At 39.1% G+C, this 22,198-nt stretch overlaps 1 protein-coding gene across 1 annotated transcript in view; it reads right to left on the reverse strand.

The window, feature by feature from the left end:
* CUX1 (cut like homeobox 1) overlaps positions 1 to 22,198 on the reverse strand; it is a gene marked incomplete at its 5' end in the record, with an annotated part of 70,034 nt that overhangs the window by 30,427 nt on the left and 17,409 nt on the right. The window contains 2 exons of the mRNA XM_015821416.1: positions 17,704 to 17,760; positions 19,717 to 19,882. Of these exons, the coding sequence (XP_015676902.1) occupies positions 17,704 to 17,760; positions 19,717 to 19,882 (223 nt within the window). The remainder of the gene's footprint in view (positions 1 to 17,703; positions 17,761 to 19,716; positions 19,883 to 22,198) is intronic.

The raw sequence follows: 22,198 nt of genomic DNA on the forward strand, positions 1-22,198 counted from the left end.
ATCATGTGACCATGGGATGCTGCAACAGTCGTGTGAGAAAAAGTCATTAAGTCATTTTTTTCACTGCTGTTGTAACTTTGAACAGTCATTAAATGAACTGTTGTAAGTCGAGGACCACTGTATGTGAATTCTGTCCTTACTACTTTCTAGCAATCTGTCTCCCAGAATCACAGCCCTGAGAGGTGGGGCTTTCTAACATCTCAATTCTGCCAACTTGGTTCCTTGGTTCAGGGATATCCTGGTTCCTAAGGAAAAGAAAGCCCTCTACTTTGCTTCTATATATGTTTCTCTTTCCTTCCACCAAGCCAATTTAACTGTTGTCCTTTGAAACATTTCCTAAACTGCCCATTGGATGCAAGATATAGTAGCTCTGTAGGTCAATCTTCAAAACAACTCACTTTGTTCATGAGTACTTGAATGCTAAATTAAAATTCTCTAGCAGAATGGATGCTGGATGTTGTTGCAACCCTCTGACATTTTTCAAGTATTCTGGGATACAAAACCATCTGGAGGCAATGCCTAATCTCTAGTTTTAAAGCAATCAATAATTGAAGAGGGCTTCTTTAGATCACCTACCTTCTTCACTTAAATTGTACTGCTAATAATAGGTTAGCTTACTCCCACATACATATTTTACTTACCATACAGCTGTTTTACAATATATCTTTTTTCTATTTTCATATTTCATTAATACAAATATATATATATATGTAGGTCTCTGGCTTCTAGTTTGTGGTTGTGTCTCATCATCTGTGCGGGTTTGGGTTTGCTTTTTGCGTGGATGTGTGGTGGTGACCTCCTGTGTGGTTTTCGTGAGTGTGGGTCTGGTGTCATTCTTTGTGTTAGGGACACAAAGATGAGACACGACCACAAACTAGAAGCCAGTCCACAGCTGCATCATTAGCCACTTTAAACCCCTCCAATCCATACATGAAGCAAACTGACACCCACCATAAAGATGTGGCACGACCACGAACACGAAGCCAAACAACAGCAATGAAGCTCACCATCTCAAATCCCCCTGTAACTCAGACTAACCTGAGCACAAAAAAGCCCCCACCCAAAGAGAACACTCCCTCATCCAATCAGAGCACAGCCAACCCCCCATCCAATCAGAGCACAGCCAAGCTCCTTAACCAATCAGAACACACCTCCATCCAATCAGAACACAGCCAAGCTCCCACCCAATCAGCTCAAACCCCACTGGCAGTTAAAAGGAAGAAACAGCTGCGATCGCACACTACTCCCAGAAGCACGAAGCTGAAGACACCAGCCTGAAGATGACGAATGTGACTTCGTCGAAACATCGCCAAGACACTTCCAATTTTACGCGGGAGAAAACCCGAATATCCAAAGACCTACATACAAACACCCACGAAAACCTCAGAAAACAAATAACCATATATATATGGTTAAAAATAACACTGAAGACAAACGAGTGACTCCTGGGTATATCCATAGTAGGAAACAAAACATGAGCACCAGGAGGTTGTAAAACAGTTAAAAGTTTTAATAAAACATTAAAAACCTTTAAAAGAATATTAAAAAGGACCTAGCTTTCGTTGGATCCTACCAACATCGTCAGGGTAAAGAATAACTCAATGGGAGAAACCATTTATAGGCCAGTCAACGCCTGCGCCCGGGCCCTAGATCTCGTGACGGGTCCTGGATAACCAATCGATGTATGCCCCTCATCACTCTCATTAACTATCCTTGCATTGACACTCACACCCCCAGTATTCCCATGATCATATCATCAAAATTCAGATGCTTTGTAACTGGTTCATTTTTATGACAGTTGCAATGTCCTAGAGACATGTGATCAGCTTTTTCATCCAGAGAACTATTTGTTTTTTTTTATAAATTTTAGAACAACTAAAGTGTGATGCATACTTCCTCATTACAGGTAGTCCTCAACTTACAACCACAACTGAGCCCAAAATTTATTTCACTAAGTGAAACATTGGTTAGGTGAGTTTTGCCCTATTTTAAGCCATAGTTATTAAGTGAATCACTGCAGTTGTTAAGTTAGTAATATGGTTGTTAAGTGAATCTGGCTTATCCATAGACTTTACTTGTCAGAAGGTGGAAAAGATATTGCTCATACAGTAAAGTATGTATGTATGTATGTATGTATGTATGTATGTATGTATGTATGTATGTATGTATTTTCTATACTCTCCATTTCACTCATACAGCGACTTGGGCAACTGTATGCAAAGGTATGATTGTTTCATTTAAAACATCTTGAATACGTGTAGGGCGCCATCCGCCTACGAAAACCACAAAAGTCTTTTAAGTATCACAGAAATATGACCATGAATAAATGGGCTGCATGTTCTTCACTTTCAGTTTCGGTTAAACCTCAGTGTTCTCAAAATTCTCTGCTAACAGAAAGGGAATCTAAAGACAAAGCTTGATAACCATCTTCCTCCTTCAGAACATAAGTTTCAATTACTAGTGCATGTGTCAAATTTCTTCCTGTCTTTATACTATATAGTATCTCAGTAGTTGAGCACATGATAAATAGGTAGAAATTCACTCAATATAGGCCATTTCCAGTTTAAAAATGGATTAGGGAGATATCTATATAAAAGTTTGGTGCTGTGATATCTCATTCACTCTTGAGGTAATCAACAGCATCCCCAAATTATCTTCCTGAGGTTATTTCCTTCAATATTTCATTTTCTCCAAGAGTGATTTTAATGAAGGCTCTTTTGGAAACCGTAGCTTATGTGAGCTGTTGAGAAAGGTATGCTTTAATTTGTTGTATTACACTCCTTATTTGTGAGATGATTCCAAGTCCAGCTACATGGATAGTCATGGGAATAGAATATAAACTAGGTCAGTAGTAGTTCCACCTCTGCTGAAGGCAATGGAAGAGCATAGCTGTGAAATATTCTTCCACCCAGTGGGAAAGGTGATATTAAGGCTTAATTTTAAAGAGTTGCCAAGGAGACAAATGTTTTGCTCTAAACTGTCCTTGGGAAGGGATCTGTAGCCAAGAAAGTAGAGATGTGTTTTATTATGTATTTACCGGAGTTATTTCCCCATTGTGCACCAATGAAGCAAAGCTGTAGACAATCATAAATGTGGAGGCTAGCGTGCAGTTTATGGACTTAAAAAAAGTCCATAACTGCACACTAACCTCCACATTTATGACTGTCTACTTTGTCTGCTTTTTAAAAAAAATGAAACTATTTCAGGCAATGACAGTCAAATTGTGCTGCAGTTTAGGCAAAATATATTTCCTTTCCAAGAAGGGATGCCTGAGAACTTTGTATTTATAAATGAACACAACTAAGCAACATTTTGCTGACTATATGGAAATTAGGACATACAGTAATTATCTTTTTGAGCTTTTTTTTTCCTGTCTCAAATCCAGTTCTTGATTCAAAAAAAATATATATATATAAAGGAAACATGTCTGCAATAATGGGGATGTCAAGAAAAAAATGTTCTATAGTACAATTCTAGCTTTCAATCCCAGAATATAGCATGCCTCCTCCCCCCCCTTAGTGCCAATAGAAGATAGTTTTTCTCCCCAGTAACAATTAACCCCTCTCTCTAATAGAACGGGAATGGGACAACTTGCCACAGCCAACTGACAGGGGCCAATTCGCCGTGGGATAACTCGCTGTGGGACATTTTCACAATTATATTTATTTAAAACAGGGGTATCAAACTGCGGATGCGTCACGCCAAAACTGTGCCCACCCGATTGCCGGCAAGGGGGGAAAAAGTTGCGATACGTCACGAGTTTGACACCCGTGATTTAAAATAAATAAAATTTATTTTATTTTTTGCCATTCACATTTCATTTTGTCCCTTCTTTTGCATCCTTTCTTTCATCCTTTTATTCTATCATTTCTTTGATATCCGTGTAACTCTTGTCTCGCAGCGAGTTGTCCTGTGGCGAGACGGCTGTGGCGAATTCTCATAGACCTCCCATAGAACAGTATAGAATACTATATAGGTAGTCCTCAACTTACAACCATCTGTTTAGCGGCTGTTTGAAGTTACCACGGCACTAAAAAGTGACTTATGACAGTTTTTCACACTTATGACCATTGCAGCATCCTCATGGTCCCATGATCAAAATTTGGGCGCTTGGCAACTGGCATGCATTTAGGACAGCTACAGTGTCCCAGGATCATGTGATCACCTTTTGTAATCTTCCCAGCTGGCTTCCGACAGGGAAAGTCAACGGGTGAAACCAGATTTGCTTAACAACCGGATGTCCCAAGGTGCTTTTTCAAAAGGGAAGTTAGAACTGGGCTCAATTGTGGTCATAAGTCAAGGACTATCTGTAAATGGAAAAAGCTTTCTTAAGATCACTAAAATAATGTTTCCTCACTCTTTATTTTTTCAGATCCCTGGAGACAGTAATCTGTTGGGAATCTGGAGTGTTGCATGCTTAACATCTCAGAAGGGTGCAAGCATAAAAAAGGATAGAAAATATTAGAACAATATTCAAATATAAAATGCTGAGAGAAAAAAGTCTACAAAACCTAGCTCCTCATTCTTCCTTCAAGACAATATAGATAACTGCCATATTCTCTATGAACTAAAGGAATAAAAGGCAGAGCGACTGCAATTTATCCAAAACCGTCTGCAGCTGATTCGATCCACTATTTAAATTCTAGTGAACAACACTCGATTTCCAGTAATAACAACCTAAATTCCATTTAGTGTTCATTTGAGCAGTCAGGATAAAGTCATTTCTTATTATCTTCCCACTGTGTAAAAAATAGCTTGAAGGTAGGAAGTCAGCAAGCATTTTCACCAAAAAGTAATTATCAGGAGTGACATTTTTACTGCTGGCGTGCCATAAGGCGAGCCGTGCATTCGGAAGGACAACTTGCTGAAGCAAAATGACAGGCTGTGCCGTGACATTCCAGCAAGCCCCAGACAGTATTTTCCTGGCGGTTGGGTTTGATGGACCACTTCTCATTAAGTCCAGGGTCTAGGCTTCAGGTTCATGCCAAACTAGTCAAATCCAAAAAATAATGTATAAATTAATACCAGGGGCTGGGAAAGGGCCAACTGGAGAGGACAAGCAGATGTTCAGAACTGTACCAGAAAGATTCTATAACCTGGCTATTGCTTCAGAAATTAAAAATAAATAAATAAATAAATAAATAAATAAATAAATAAAGTGACATCTGGGATTGGGCAGTGGTAGTCATCTTGGGTTTGATTGACTCATGGATGCCCCTGACTAAGAAACCAAAGTCATGCAGGCCAATACTACCTTTAGTATAATAAGGTTATGGTAACAGAATCTTTGCAAATCTGAGTATGTTTCCCCCTCCCTCCCTCCCTTTAATTTTGGGAGAACTGGTGTGTGTGTATGTCTTGTATGAGATGCTTTCTCAGACTACGGTTCTACTTGTATTCAAATTCATTTTATCTGACCAGGAAGTGGCTTTTCCTTTTCTTCCTTAATGTTATTTCTTCTGCCCATTACAATATCTTGAAGGTAGGGAGAGAAATCTAATTGGCATAGCAATGCTTTGCTGATGTTTTCCTATTTCCCTAGGTGGCCTGTCAAGAAGCCTTGCCATGGAACTCCACTGTATTTGCAAAAATGCGCATGGCATATCCTAAGTAGCATAGGTGCTTTAGAATCCAGGCTTATTACTGTCATATATAATATTGGAGAGTGGAGTCCTAAACCTATCCAATGTGGATGTATGTAGTAAGGAAAAGACAGCAGTGGCAGGCAAGAAAGAGAGTTCTGCCATTGTTTTGGAAAGTTAAATGAGACAAGGTATGGGAGGGTGAGGGAAGACGGAGAACAAAAATGTGCTATTGTATGTCTGTTTATGAGTGCAGAGGAGGGGGAGGAAAAGATGATCTATGGGGAAGAATCCAGGACTGTACCCCTATGCTATGGTTTTAAGAATTATTTAATGCAAAACAACTGGCAGGTATAGTCTCTCAAGTAGAACTGAGAGCTATTACATCCATTAGGATCTGTTCCATTCACAGATGTTTGACTATTTTCTGAAAGTTTCTCTTTCTGTATCTAAATATTCTTGCTGTTTGACTCAAGCTCAGCCAGATAACTAATCTTAGCCTACCTTTAACCTCATTGGTTTTTTTGAGAATACAGTATGGGGTCAGCACACAGGCTCATGAAAGAATGAAAAAGATCGTATCACAGAATTGCAGAATTAAAATTAAAACAGACCCTAGAAATGATGTAGTCCATCCCTTTCGTGTATAAGAAAACCAAATAAACCATCCTTGAGAGGCAACTGTCCAAGGTCTTCTTACAGACCAGGAGCTGCACATGGCCCTGGGCAGCTAGCCCTGTGGCTCCATAAGATAGTAAACTTATAACATTATTATGTTATTCATATACATTAACTATATTATATATTTTATATGAGGCGCATGACAGTTCCTCTTTACTCAATGCAGCCCAGGCAAGCCAAAAGGTTGGACACCGATGTTGTAGACCAGGGGTAGTCAACCTTGGCTCTTTTATGACTCGTGGACTTCAACTCCCAGAATTCCTGAGCCAGCTTAGCTGGCTCAGGAATTCTGGGAATTGAAGTCCACGAGTCATAAAAGAGCCAAGGTTGACTACCCCTGTTGTAGACTGTTCCAGTGCTATACAAATCTTGCTGTAAGGAGGCTTTTCCTTACATTTAAACAAAATCTAGGTAGCCGCAACTTGTGCTCACTATTTCTGGTCCTAGTTTTGGTGCCAAGGGAAAATTGTTCCTGACAATCTTCACTTATGGAACCTTTTTTTATGTAACTGAACATGGATATTCTTTCTCCCACTCAATTCCTTCAACTTATCATCACAGGGCATGTCCTCAAGACCCTGAACCCTCTTATTCTAATCCCTCAATATTCTTCTGAAAATGTGGTGCTCAAAATTGAACATAGTAATTAAACAGGTTTTTTTTTTAAAAAAAGAAAAAGACCCCTTATTCTGACACATTACACTCAGAGTGCATGATGTTAAACATTCATTTTGAACACCATTTTGGGAGGTAATGCCCAGAAATATAATTTTTCTGTAATTGGGCCAACCCTCTGAAATGTTTGACTAGCTCCAACTTTACTTGCCTTCTGGAAGCAGCTGAAAATGATGCACTTTCAGGGGATTGAAGCCAGACACTGTTTTGATTGTTTTGTATTCTTGATTTTTAATATAATTATAATGTTCTGTCATAAACTGTGAGCCAAAAGTCTATTCACATGCAGGATATAAATGTGATCAATTAATAAATATTTTTTCCCGGTTGCATGTCTTAAGTCAAGTAGAGTATCCCAGCAGAGCTACTCTCATATCTTGCCACACTTTCCATCAAAATAGGCATCAGAAACTAGAGAAATTTTTTTTCTGGCGGGGCTCCATAAATTGGAAAGAGCCACCCAAGGCATCTAGACTAGCACCTACTTGATACAAGATTCTAGATTCAAAGTTAGAGAACCTTCACAGATAGGAATGGGACAACTTGCCACAGCCAACTAGCCTTGAGACAATTCGCCACGGCCAATTGGCTGCGGGACAACTTGTTGCGGGACAATTTAACAATTCTATTTAATAATTTAAAATAGATAAAGATTATTTTAATTTTTTTCCATTCACATTTCATTCTGTCTCTCTTTTTGCATCCTTTCTTTAATGATTCTATTCCACCATTTCTTTGATATTAGTGTAAATCTTGTTCTGGAGAGAGTTATCCTGTGGCAAGTTGGCCGTGGTGAGTTGGCCACGGCAAATTGTCATAGACAGATGTCTTCAAAGATGGCTGCCTTGTTTCTACTTGGGAAAAAATCTTTACTAGGCTACTGATTAATTGGTTTCATTATCAAACCATTAAGACATTTCTCTAAAGTTCATCCCAAAACTACTTTCAGGAACTGAAGCCCATGAAATGTAGTCCTTTTGCAGAATGAGTTAGAACAAGATTATACCGCCTTTAGGGGAGGAGCCTATGAGTGGTTAAGTGTGGCTTCTCCTATCCAATTCAATCTTCAGACATAAGATCACCCAATAACATTCATAGCTTCCTCTGGACATAGATTTGTCTCCTTTCTTTCTAAGGGCATTAATATCAACCAAAGTATTTCTTCAGACTTCAGATTTCTATTCTGCTAAAATCCCATTACTAACTTCTTTATAACTATTGATTTATCTAGTCTAGCATAGTATAATGCCAAAATCTCTCTTACCTATCCATCAGAGAAGTGATTTTAAAATGAAAGGCATTCTCATAAACCTCTTGGTCACCTCAAAACCAAGTAAGTGCAGAACACGGCATGGGGATTTTCCCTTGAGAATTTCCCCCAAATTCTCTTCTTTTCTCAAAAATATAAAGCAGATTCACCTTACTTAAATGGAGTGAAAACTGTTAAAACTGCACAGTGTAGAGTCTAGCATACTTTTAAAAAAATGCTTTCAAGTTCTTAAGCAGAATCCTTTATCCCGGGCTCCCCAATCCCCTCTCTGCAGCCCAGTGTGGGGCCACAGCCTGTTTAGAACCGGGGCCGTGGAAGGAGTGGGTGAGTGCATGCGCATGAGTGCACGAAGCTGCATTTGTGAAAGCGGCACACGTGTGCAGGAAACCATCTCCTCCCGCCGCTACCTCTGCCAATCCATTGAGCCAGAAAGGTTGGAGACCGCTGCTTTATCCAGTCCTGCAATTTGGGATTATTTAACTGGAGATGTTGGGGACTGAATTTGGAATCTGCTGCACTCAAAACAAATGCTCAGCCAGCACAGATACCGTTCCTCTCACTTCTGGCTTCATACCCATTTTAGCTGAACTTCTAACACTTCACCGCAGGACAGTGGAGTTAGCTGTCTTTTATAACATTCAATGTTATAAACTTGCCTTCCAGCTTCTGAAACACAGCGTTACTTCCACAGTCCTCCCAACAGCCTAACGGATATATTAAGACACATTATTTTACACATCCTTAAAGACCCACTAGCCTCGCTTCCCTGAAATCGTAAAATTTGTGATTAAAAAAAAATCTGTTGAGAGAGGATACTTATATGTAGGACAATCAGTAAAAAGTAATTTATCATTTTCCTGCATCACTAGGCACACTACCAGCCAACTCTCTTTCCACATTCATCATGCAATCACCCTATTATTTGCATATTAATCAGGCAGTGGTCCATGAATGAACAGCATCCCAACCAACTGCTGCACAGTCTCAGGAGGAAGGCTCAGTAATTATCATAGATCAGTGTTATGATGTGGTAATTGATTATAACATCTTTCAGTTTTCCCTGGGGAGTCCCAGTGCTAGCCTAGCTCAGGGCCCAAATTTCTACATGAATATTCCTTCTCTCTCTCTCTCTCCTGCTAAGAATTAGAAAGAGAATTGTCTTCCTTTGCTTTCCCCTTGCCACTCCATGGCCCCCCTCCCCAACACTGGTAATTAGTGCACATTTTAAACTTTATTTTAAATAAATAAAGGTTGAGAGGGTGGCAGAAAATTAATTCTCTTAGAACAGATTATCAAAACATAATGAGAAATTCTCTATGGAAGATCTGCGCAAATTGCACTGAAACAAATGAGAGGCCAGGCAAGCTGGTTTACATCAGATAACTGTCTGGTAAATCACTGTTAAAGCTGCTATTTATTATTTACATAGCACCTAATGTTTCCAGGCACCACACACAGGGTTGTTGTTGTTTTTTTTTTGAAAAAAAAATATGCTGACAATTTTATAATCTAATTACAGGTATGAAAGGAAGGGGTGATGGTAGGGGAAGGCAAGACATTGGTGGAGATTATAGAAAGGAATGATATAGGTAGGCCTTTTAGTCTGGACTCCTGTTTCCTATTATAGTTATACCTCCTATGGGACTGTATTTAACACAAAAGTACACAACCCTGAGTTTAAGACAAGTCCATCTGCACCCCCCCACCCCAAAAGAAAAAAAAAAAGCAGAATTCCTCACCTCTTTACCTTACTATATTCTTACTAACTTTAAGACAACCTTCTCATTTTAATGTGGGGGAAAATCTGTTTTTAAATAAATAGTCAATAAACCTTAAAAATGTAACCATTTTGCCAATAGTTTATCAGCTATTATTTATATTATTGTAATATAAATTATTAAATTATAATACATATGATTATAATGTAAATTATTGTATTATTTATGGCTTTATAAACCTATATATGAATTGATGAAAAGTGCTATTTCAGGGCATCTGATTGTGGATCATCATAATATGTCACATCAGGAAGCTCCACCATTTATCACTGTATTGGACAAAGAACCCTTTCATTGGTTTTGATATAATGAGAGACAGACAATAAGAGTTATATAATGCAACAATTGTTTTAACAATAAACCACATAATTTTTGAGACAATCACTATTTTTAAGGGAACTGATTAGGGCTACCATATCTAATTTACAAAAAAAAAAAAAATCAGTGGATGGCAGCAAACAGCTGGAAATGTATCTTTGCTGCCATCTAATGGTCATCGAAATTTCTGCAGAACAGATGTGACAGTCCTGTAAAGAGGAAAATTTTCATCCATGAAATTCGACCATTGCAGTTTGTTTTTCTAAAAGTAAAAAAGCCCAGAAATATTTAATTCATTCTTTTTTAGTGTTGTGTAGGCATGTTGATTGGGAGTTATGACAGATTTAGTCCAGCACTTTTCAAAATCATCAGGATGAGCAAGGCTAGTTCCAGCTGCTGCTTTCCAATTTTTAACAATTTAAAATCCCTTTTTCATTTACATGATGCTTTTGTGGAGACAAGATTGATACAATAGCATACCTCACAATTTATATGAATGAATTGTGTTAGTAGGTCTTGGCAACTGATAACATGTCAGGTGTTCTTATCTACAGTCTCAATGAAATCAGTGATGATCTTCTACTGGATGTTCGCATCTGATTATTCTCCACGTCTCTACATTTGATTACCGAATTTGCCTTTCCTGTCTCTCATAAAACACTGCAAGCTCGGAGAATAGTAATTGCAAAGTTTTCGTACAAAAGGCAGTTTTCACTGCTTTATTTAGGTACCCACTGACAGACTAATTCTTGTCCCTTCAGCAAAAGGGCAAATGCAACATCTGCCAGTTGATTGGCACTATTTTTAGGATCCAAGTTCCAAATAGGAAGATGTGGGGGAAAGAGGGGGAGGGGAAAGGGAAGAGAATCAGATATGGAAAAAAGCAATCTATAATGATTTACACTGGGAAGAACAATGGTAGGGGGTGAAGAGAAAAGGAATGATAACTTTGCTTCCTGTTCTTAATATGACCTCCCCCCCTTTTTTCTTGTCTTTTTTTAATATGATCTTTTTTTCAGAAGGTAGATGTTATTACAGGGAATAAGCAGGGTAGGGTACAAATATAAAAGTATATCTCAGCTGTATCTCTTCAGATCCCTGAAAGCAGTTCCCTGCATCAGAAACTATTGTGTTTCCCCAAAAATAAGACCCAACTGGAAAATAAGCCCTAGCATGATTTTTCAGGATGCTCGTAATATAAGCCCTACCTCAAAAATAAGCCCCAGTTAAGATGGTCAGCCAGACGGACGCATTAAGTACCATATTTTCCCGAAAATAAGGTCTAACTGGAAAATAAGCTCTAATGTGTCCTTTGGAGGAAAAATTAATATAAGACCCAGTCTTATTTTTGGGGAAACACAGTAGGAGGGAGGACAGTAGGCAAATATTTTCCCCTTAACTTGCTAGTTTTCCACATTACCTGAATAGAAAGAATACTAAGATAACACTAGTGACAAGAGCTCAGTATATATGAAGTGTCATGGTGTAAACCAGTAAGATCTCTTCTGTAAGGGCAGATCATTTTCAATGAAATAAATGGTTAAGTTGTTACCATGTATTTGAGAGAGGGGGGAGTGAATGAGAGGGAGAGAGAGGGGAGAGAGGGAGGGAGGGAAGGAGAGAGAGAAAAAGAGAGAGAGAGAGAGAGAGAGAGAGAGAGAGAGAGAGAGAGAGAGAGAGAGATCTGCCTCAAATGGAAAGGACCAGCTTTCCTGCATGATTCTGCTATATTTAAATGGGGCAGAAAAAAGTTGTAGCATACTAGATTTTATGCTGCTCCTTTGCATCTTATTCCCTTGAAGTCATAGAGCTGTAGCAAGAAAGGTTTAGTAGTATGGCCACAAGTCTTAAAGTTGCCAAGGTTGAGGACCCCTGCATTAAGTGGTTCTGAAGGCCTAATGCTGAAATGCTTCTGGTTTTTCCCCCACTAGTGTCCACATGGCTCACTTCATTTAATTTCAATAGCCACCAACTTTGATGGATTACTCTGATGGGAGCTCTATACCGCTCAGTCTCTAAATCCTTTATTTTCCAGGACATGAAGGTAAAATTGCTTTGTGGTGAGGGAGACTCAAAGCAAATTTGTAAGAAAACCAAATTCCTGACCTTAGATTACGTTAATGCTCTGAAACAGCAGGATTTAAATGTACCCCCTTTATTATTTATCTGTCCATACGTAATGTTTATATATTGAAGGGACATGATTATTACTAGTCAGCTGAGAGCATAAGGGCATTTCTACACCGTTTCCACTTCCCGATGCCTCACAATGTAGCTTTAAGATAATTTGTAATCATCTCCTTTTCTGCTTTTCTCAAATCAGTGCTGACCAGTAGGATTGTGTCAAAAATACCAATTCATCTACTTTAGACACTGGAGTTATTTCTAGCCAAAGCCCTGAAAAGATGGTCTTTTTGTGTGTTTTAGCTATACTACACCAGTGCTAGAAACAAATGGCTTCAAAGTGTGTCCATTAGAGGGATGCAGAGCTTATTTCCAGAACAAAGAAAAACCTCTATGTGAAAATGTTCTAAGCGGGTCTGGTTACCAAAGAAATTACAGATGACAAACCATATACATCTTTCTACTAAGAACTCATTTTTCATCCAGATCATCCACCGTCTGGCACATCTACCTTAGAGAAGAAGATAATATTCAGGCAATGGAGCCTACTCAATCTTGAAAGCCAGTAGGGGATGGGATAGTTCTTCCCTGTCTACAACTATTTACAAAGCCAAAATTCAGCAGACCTGAAGCCAAAACACTTCACAGACTCAGAAGCAGTATAGAGGGTTCACTAATATGCTAAATAGAATAAAACCTATTTTATTAATTCATTACTTAGTTAATTAAATAACTCTAACTTGATCCATTGCATGATTAGATCTGCACAAACTGCTTATGAGAAAAGCAATGGTTTTAACACAGAAACATACTCTGTTTTGCAAGAGGGCATAAGAAAAATTATTCCCCTTTCTTATTTATACAGAAGGGAATGTTTCACCTAAGATAGTATTTGTCATTAAAAATCTTGCTTTTTTGAATTGAGAAGATGGCTAATTTCTATTCAGTGAACATGACAGAAATGTCTAACTTTTCATGATTTCAAATGCTCTTAAATCAATCCGTCACAGAGCATGGTCCCTTTAAAGCAGGGCTGAGGAAATGTGGTCACCCAGATACTAATTCCCACACAGTATAATCAATACTAGCCGGTAAGGGATAATGGCAATTGTGTCTAATAACATCTACAAGTCTGCAAGTCTTCCATAACCATTTTTTCCCCATTATGAAGTCTTGGCTGTCTAAAGCACGGGGGTCAAACTCGCCATGTCACGTGATGCGTCGTGATGTATTGAGATTTTTTTTGCATTGCCGGAGCTTGGGTGGGCGCAGCCTCCGTATGATGCCACCGGCTTGCGGACCGGCAGTTTGACATCCCTGGTCTAAAGTATACAACTCCTGTTTTTTCAGAGCACTGTTTTAAGTCCTTCCCTTTTTTTCTACTTATAATCCTCATGTGAAGTTGGGCTAAGCGGTAGACTTGATCAAAATCACTGAAGGAAAGGAAAAATCTACGACATCATGCATTTGTGTTTCATCCAATGTTTACATATGCTTGGAAAACTATTATGTACATTTAAGGAAGTATAGAACACGTGCACTACAGGCAGTTTTCTTAGATTTCTTATGCATGAAAAAACACACGTGCTATTACTTGTATTTAGCAAAAGCACTTTTCTCCAGCCTATTGCTCACTAAGGTGTGCTGGAACTCAACTTGCAGTATTCCTAGGAACATGGTCAACTAACTTAGGAAAAAAACCCATTACCTGTTTTTATTATGTTGCAACCTTAAGCACAATAAAATATAAATGTACTGTAACGTTGTTAAGAAAGTTGGAAGCCGCTTTATAACTTTTTCTTTTCTATTTCTTTCTTTGCACCTTTCCGCTTACTACTTTTCTTTATTCTTTCAAAATTTATATTGTTTTTATTCTCTTAATTTCTCTTAAATCTTGCTGACTTCTATTTCATGAAAGAGCTGTGGTGGCACAGTGGTTAGAACGCCAACTGCCAGGAGTTCAATCTTGACTGGCTTAAGGTCAAAAAGGACAATGATTAAACACACAAATATTAATTATTTTTAATTAGTTTCATTAATTGTAATGTCATTTTAAATTAGTTTTTGTTCTGGTCCATCCCAGTTTCTGTAGTATAGCCCCAGCATGCCATTAGAAAGCCAAGTATGGCCTTCAGGTTCCAAAAAGATTGCACGCCCCTACCTTCCATCATGCATTTGCTACGACCAATTATACTCCAACATTTATGCATAAGACAGCATTTTCATATGTAAGGGATTTTTAACATTCTTTGTCTTATACAAGCCTTGTGGGAAAGGATTTCACAGCTTTTGGTCTGCAAAATAACAAATGGAGAAGCAAAGGCCTCCACCAGGCTGTGTGGGAAAGATAGGCCCAGAGTTAACAGAAAAACTGTTGGATGAACTACCGTTCCCCAAATAAATGTGCTTTTTTTTTGGGAGTAAGAATTTTTCTTTACAACATTTGTGGCTTAAATGTATTACATGAAGTGACTACAAGCCTGCAGCCAGTAATTTAGCCAGTTACTTAAAATCAACTCTGTGGTTTCTTGCCTTTAGAGGTCTTGGCCACGTGCCTCCTCTTTCTTTCTGACCTAAGCGTATCATATTTGCCTTCTCCTTTCCATTCGCCTTCCTGCAAATTCCTCTCCCTATCTGTGCTTTCCCGCTGTCTACTTCCTTAGTCGGGCATTTCTTTTCCCTTTAGTCCTTGCCAGAAACGGAGCAATCCAGCCAGTGGCAGCCAATGACCTTGCCACCTGACCCTCCTCCCCCTGTGATATTAGAGGACTTCAATTAATCACCAGAAGAGGCCATATGCAATCGTGCAGTACAAATGATCTCACAGGTGATTTTAATTTTAAAATCTCTTTAATTAGATTCTCCAGCCCCTTCCCTTGACAATTACACAATTCTAAGCACCACAAAGCCTGAAATGATAAATGATACCCAGGAAGAAATATAAGCATTTGCAAGTCTCATGAGGTGCCCCGATCTGTATCCACGGATGAAGAGTTCTGGTTTCAAACACAGGGAAAAAACCTTATTGATAATACTCCTAGACAACGGGTTTGTACTCACACCCCATCAGAAAGAGCACAGAGATAGGAGAGCTGGGCTACTCCCAGCTCTTGAATCCCACAGGCATAATAAAAGATCTTTCTCTCCCTCTCTCAACACATGAAAACCAAATCAGGCATTCCTTCCGTCCCACAGAGTGAGAAATAATTTTGAAGTAAAAATAAGTATTTGAGGTTGCCATTTGTGGGACAGGCCACACGTCTCCCTCTTAGGAGATGTAGCTGGTGATTTCAATTTTCAGGCATAAAATCAGCCTGCTTTCCAATATGCATGTTAAAACATGAGAGGGAACGATTAAAGATTACTTTTGATGGCTGAGTTCATCTACCAGGCTAGTCTAGACTAGGTACAATGTGGTTGGGCAGACTGTGGTTCAGCATACAGTGGGAATCCAATGACTGTCTTATATGTTGTTGAAGCAGGCCGTACTGTTAAGCCACAGGATGTCATTTGTTTGGGCACAGCATGTTATGTGAGCCTAGCAGTTTCGTTAACTCAAACTGAGAACAAGTTTAATCAACACATTTGAAAAAAAAACTCAAGATCAGTCCAAAATACTTCAGCTTTTAAAAACTGACTCATATGGGCTACTTATTTTAAGCACTTCTGGTTTTATTGCAGTAACTGATATTGGTGTTTGTTATGGTTTGTTTCACATATAACAAATACAAGGACCCGAGTTCTGAATCTGTGGCTTGCTAAATAATCGGTCTTAAAACATGCTTTACAAAATGTCATTACGGTATTCAGTTGAGTTAATGGACAGTCCAGGAAATCCTGTTCTCACAGTGGCCATATCCAGATGCCTCCGATTGCTTCTAATCAAAAGAAGGAAGCATACCGATCTCCCATCTTTTGAAATAGTTAGGGAAGAAAAAGGCAGCTTTGGCTGCCTTCATCAAAGGAGTAACAGCAATTGCCAAGAGACCGCGTCTTCCCTCCCTATCAAAATGAACACTTGTTTCTAATCAACAGTTGTCTTGAGCCTGCAGGGAAGCAGATTTTGCACTCATCTCCGAGTCTGGAGGCGGCTGCTCTTTTTGCCTCCCAGCAGAACTTCTTGGCAAGGAGTCTCTGGCTGTTGGATGCGGCAGAGAATTTTCCTCAGTTGCAACTCTATCCCAGCAAGGCCACCAACAAAGTTTGGCTGGTCATAAGAAGTAAAGCCACTTTACTATTAAATGTTTTATTCTGACCTTTACAAACTGGTTTCTTTTGCTTTTCCCTCCCCCTTTGCACCACTACCTTTGGGCATTTTTGCCTTTTTTACTAACTTACGTTTCTCTCAGGTTTTTTTTTAGTTCATGCAAGTTAGTGGGACATCTGTTCCCTAAAAGGGACTAAAACTGAGAATTCAGGGCTTCCATCACTGCCCCATGCTCCTATTTATCTTCCACAGCAACTTGAAAGGTAGTGAAATCTAGATTAGTCAGGAATATATGAGTAAGATTGCAGCCTAACAACCCGATATCCTTTTGCGGTTACTATAAACGATCTGGAAATTTTTGAATTGAAGAGGAATTCATCAATGTCTAAAATAAATACTGTTGAACTCACATCTATAAAACACTCCCTTTTGTTGCAATGACTCTTCCAGTCAATTTTGCTGGAAACATCACAAGCTCAGTTTAATGAATCTATGATAAAACCCCAAAAGCTGAATTCCTATAATTTGGGAGGATAAGGAAGGACAGATATACAAAATTGTTCAAGTGTAAGAAATCAGAAGGGAATCAATATGTAAACTGCATGGAAAACTAAAAATGAGGAAGAAAGTTTTAAAAATCACATTTTTTCCAGCTAAACAACTACCTATTTATTTGGTGCCTCAAATGCCCCATAAACATCCTTAGAAGTCTTACAGTGTTGTTCTAGAGACTGTCTGTAGATTTTTAATTTATAAAAATGTTTTGTGAAGTTTTAGATATTGTGGCAGGTCACACACTATGGTTCTTCCCCTTGCACCTGTATCATATTGCTCTTTTCTATGATTTAGGCATTGGAAAACAAGCTAGAGAACAAGAAAAGGGTGAAGAATTAAATCTGGTAATTTAAATAAGTACAAATAATTCCCGGAAAAGGAAGGCAGCTTTCTAACACATCAGAAATAAATAGAAGTTTACCCACCACCATCACAGGTACACACCTGTTCAATTAGAAAGAAAAACATGTAGCATAATAAAGCAACAGATTTCATAATGAAGCAACTGATTACCTGAGCTTGCACATCCCTGCTGAAGAGAGTCTTGCAGTGATGACATAGAGTGAAGGACTGGAGAAAGAAAAGGAGGATGATAAGAAAGAGATATGAGAGAAGATACAATTTGCCAGCGAAGCAAGTTCCAGTAAATAGATCAGGCTGATCAAAGCAAAGCAGCATAGTAAAACTACCTGGTCTCCATTTCCTTTATACCATGAGTGGCTAATCTCTGGTGCCCCAGATTAGCCAGATTGCAAGTCCTCATACCCCTAATTGTTGGCCAAAATGGCTGTGATTGATGGGATTTTGGTTAACTAGGGAAACCTAGTAATTCCCAATTGAACATTAAATTTGGATCTATCCAGATTTCCTATCTATTAGTCTGGTTCAGATGATAACCTCCTGTGTTTGCTCTTTACAATGAAGCAAAGAGGCAGGATCGAGTCTATGCATAGCTCTCTGCTGATTTTTCTAAGGTTTAGATATACCCATGACAGTCGTGGACAAACTATGGCTAAGGAACTCTAGGGAGCCCCAATTGCTTGTTTTTGCCCTAGTTGCCCAGTTTTCCACACTTGCATCATGTAAACGCTCATGTCTCTGGATGCTATGTAATATTAAGGGCAAGAATACAGGTTTCTTAGTTTCATGTACAAATGTAAGGATTTTAGGCAACCAGATACTTTACACTAATGGTTACTTCAAGGCCTCTTTAAGCATACATACACAAATACAGATTCTCCAATTTTGGCAAAAGAGGGAGAACGTAGCTTTGGATAAGGATAGTCTGCAAAATAATATCTAGGCTTTCTCTATTTATTCTTCATGATGTTACTGGAAATGTAACAGTAGAGTCCTGACTTCATCAGGACTGATCCAAATTAAAATCACATCCATTTTGAGTGCCTGAGAAAAGTTTTCTTATACAGATACACAGGGGTCTGTTTGGGGAGGGAAGGAGGATCAAGCAATTTTAAGTTAGTTCTTAATTAAATAACTATCTTAATTAAAAGCTCCCACAGCCTAATTCATTATTTGTTATTATTTAACAAACACCAAAGTTTCACTCTGCAGGTTGAAAAAAAGGGGAAAAGATGGCCGGGGGGGGGGGGGGAAGAGAAGTGTTGCGACCTGAGTTCCCAGCAAGCTTTAAGGTTCCCAAGAAGTCCCAGCACTGGGAAGCAGGATAAAGAAGAATGCAATCATAAGTGTTTTCAGAATGTAAGCTATTTTCACCTGTCCCGAAATCTTTCAGAACTTTCGTTGTGAAGCCTGCTTCACATTTTAAGTACTTTAAGCACCTCCTGCCTTAATGTAATTTCTAGGGGCGCACCAACTGTTGTCTGTTTTGGGATACAGTGGATTCAAATAAAGATCAACTGGGATAATAGCCCAGTCTGATCCAGCTGATATCCATAATTTCCAGTGTGGTAGCCGTGTCCATGTTTTACAACCGCAACAGTTGTGGGTACCTTAGTGGGCTATGATTCACGAGTGCTTACTGGAGAGATGGGTAGCATATAAATTTATTCAATAAATAAATAATAAAATGCTTATGTGGTCGTACGTTTATGGGGTTCACAAGACCCTATGCCGTTTTTACTCCTTTACTCCTGTATTCCACACATCCTTGTCCTCATCCACCCCCATCCCAAAACGCAATTGCCTTCTCTGTGTAAGGAGTTGAGAAGTCTAAGCCTTAAAGTACAGGCTAGGGACAAACTGATCCTCTAAATCAGAGGTAGTCAACCTGGGCTCTTTTATGACTCGTGGACTTCAACTCCCAGAATTCCTGAGCCAGCTGTGCTGGCTCAGGAATTCTGGGAGTTGAAGTCCACGAGTCATAAAAGAGCCAAGGTTGACTACCCCTGCTTTCAATCAAGATTAAGATGTGTGGACTCCCACAATTCCTCAGTCAGCCCACACATCTTAAAATAGTTGAGGTTGAGAAACAGTGCTCTAAATGAAAGGTTAAAAAAAATCAAGAACACCATGTGATCTGAAGCCCAGTACAGTTTGTTTCTTTACCTTGGCCTTGGGGCTGCCCTTGAGATGGCAAGACACCCTGCCCGAGTTCGCCATTTAGCCACAGCTGCATACGAATGAATGGCTCACGCCCCTTCTGTGTCAACTTGCTCCATGGCTTTGGCCGAGACAGCATGTCGCTGACGCTGCCCTGGGAAAGACCCAGCACCTAGAAGGAAACAACCACCGAGGAAGTAGAATTAGCCTCACGTTTCGATTACAATGGGAAAATCAGTTGATTGATTATACTGGTCTTTACCCAATTTCAGGAAAGCTCTTACGCAATGACTCTTTAGCACAGACATTAAACAGCAGCAACAAGAAAAAGATCTATAAGGATTTGCTCAGACCTGGAATTCTAGATCCACTGAATTGGCCTTCTCAGTCCTAGAGCCAAAGTTTCATAGCTTCTTTCCTCAATAAATTCATGCTTGTTCTCCTCGCCCAAGTTTTCTTTTCCAATTAATTTCCCAAAAGCATTTTAGTATTTCCTACTGTTGAATGATCTGAAGAAAGATGTGGAGTCTAGCACGAATCATTGCAGCTCATTTCTGGCCTACTTGTGTTTTAGCATATTATAGGATAGCGGAGTTGCTTGTTGATGTTTCTTTATTGGTGCATCTTAATTTTTTTTAACTATAACTTTTTAGTTTGAGTTTCTCTAAGCCCTTTTTTTTTTTACTGGAAAGAGGAGAAACAAATGTAAGGCTGGAAATGAGATGAAATGGCCTTTCCATGACACTCAGACTATTTCCATCATATGCTTACTCATGTGGTTTTACTTCATTCATTTCATATACAAGAATACCAAAGAAAGGAAGCATACCAAAAAGGACAGGGGGAATGCCAAGGAGTTAACTTTGGTAGGATGCAAACAGGTGGACAGTGAAAGAAGCCTCACATTAAACCATCATCTCCAGCCCATCTTAGGTTAAATAACACCAATTTACCAGACTGACTTTCTTGCTGTACCTCAGCTGTTTTAAAAGCAATGGACATATTTATGCACCCCAAACTGCCAGATGATACCATTCAGGGCTACCTATGTTTGGCTTCGTATTCTATTCCTGCAAGCACTCAAGATGGCAACATATGTAAGTCTTTCACCTGTCTCCAATACCCCATACAGCAGTGGTGTCAAACTGCCAGCCCGTCATGGGAAACCACACCCACCCCATTGCTGGCAATGGAAAAAAAGTCGCAACACGTCATGCAACGTTGCGAGTTTGACACTCCTGCCATACAGGAACCCGGTCTTTTTTTTTTTTTTTTTTTTGCAAAACATAATGATCTAAGAATTGGCTGCTTTTCTTTCCTTTCCTTTTCAAAACCACATTCTTGATTGTGCAGCAAAATATTAAAAATGTGTGACAACGTCTGGTAACATTCAGTTATTCCAGTAATTTGAATGTAAGGATAAAATAAAACCAGTCTGAGAAGGAGACATGGGGTTTCCACAGAAGAAAAGTAGAAGAAAGTAGCTTTTGGTTTACAGCACGGGCATCTCGGTCATTATCCAGACACTTCCTGTTGCAACAAACAGCAGAGCTAAGCAACTGGCATCAGTGTTTCTCAATGTCAAAAACTTTAAAATTGTGTAGGCGTCAACTCCCAGAGTCTCCCAGCCAGGATGGTTGAGGAATTCTGGGAGCTGCAGTCCACATACCTTCAAATTCATGAGATTGAGAAACACTGCTCTATCCTGTGATAATCCCCACAATTCCATACTAGTCAGCTCATCAGAGTAACCATATACTTAAGTGGATAGGACTCCCCCATCCTTCTTAGCTCTGCAGAAGGAATCTCAGCAGGTTTTGCTTATTGGGCAAAAATGCAAGATATGTAACAAACTCCTCCTTCTAAAGAGACATTCAAGATGTGATAGCTCCATCCACTTTTGTATTTGTCTATTCTGATCTGCAGCCATGTAAGCATAAGGAATTTTGAGTACTGCTTGAGTGGTGGTGGGAAGAATAATGCTAATAACTTAGTCTTGAATCTGGATACCTAAAACATGTCTGCTTCTAGTTTGCTTCTTTAAAAAAAACAACTCCAAGCTTTCCCAGGTCTTGAAGGGTAATGACTGAATTATTCTAATTAAGAAATACAGGTAATCCTTGACATACAACAGTTTGTTTCATGACCAAAGTTATAACAGCACTGAAAAAAGTGACGTATGACCATTTTTCATATTTACAAACATTGCAGCATCCCCGTGTCACGTGAACAAAATTCAGGCACTTGGCAACTGATCCATATTTATGACGGTTGCGGTGTCCTGGGGTCATGTGATCCCCTTTTGAAATCTTCTGACAAGCAAAGTCAATGGGGAAGCCAGGTTCACTTAACAACCGTGTCACTATGTTGACAACTACAGTGATTCACTTAACAACAGTGGCAAGAAAGATTGTAAAATGGGGTAAAACTTGAGTTAACAAATGTCTCATTTAGCAACAGAAATTTTGGGCTCAGTTGTTGTCGTAAG

This window comes from Protobothrops mucrosquamatus, unplaced genomic scaffold (assembly GCF_001527695.2).
Source record: "Protobothrops mucrosquamatus isolate PMUCROS unplaced genomic scaffold, P.Mucros_1.0 scaffold1327, whole genome shotgun sequence".
In the NCBI taxonomy this organism is placed as follows: Eukaryota; Metazoa; Chordata; class Lepidosauria; order Squamata; family Viperidae; genus Protobothrops; species Protobothrops mucrosquamatus.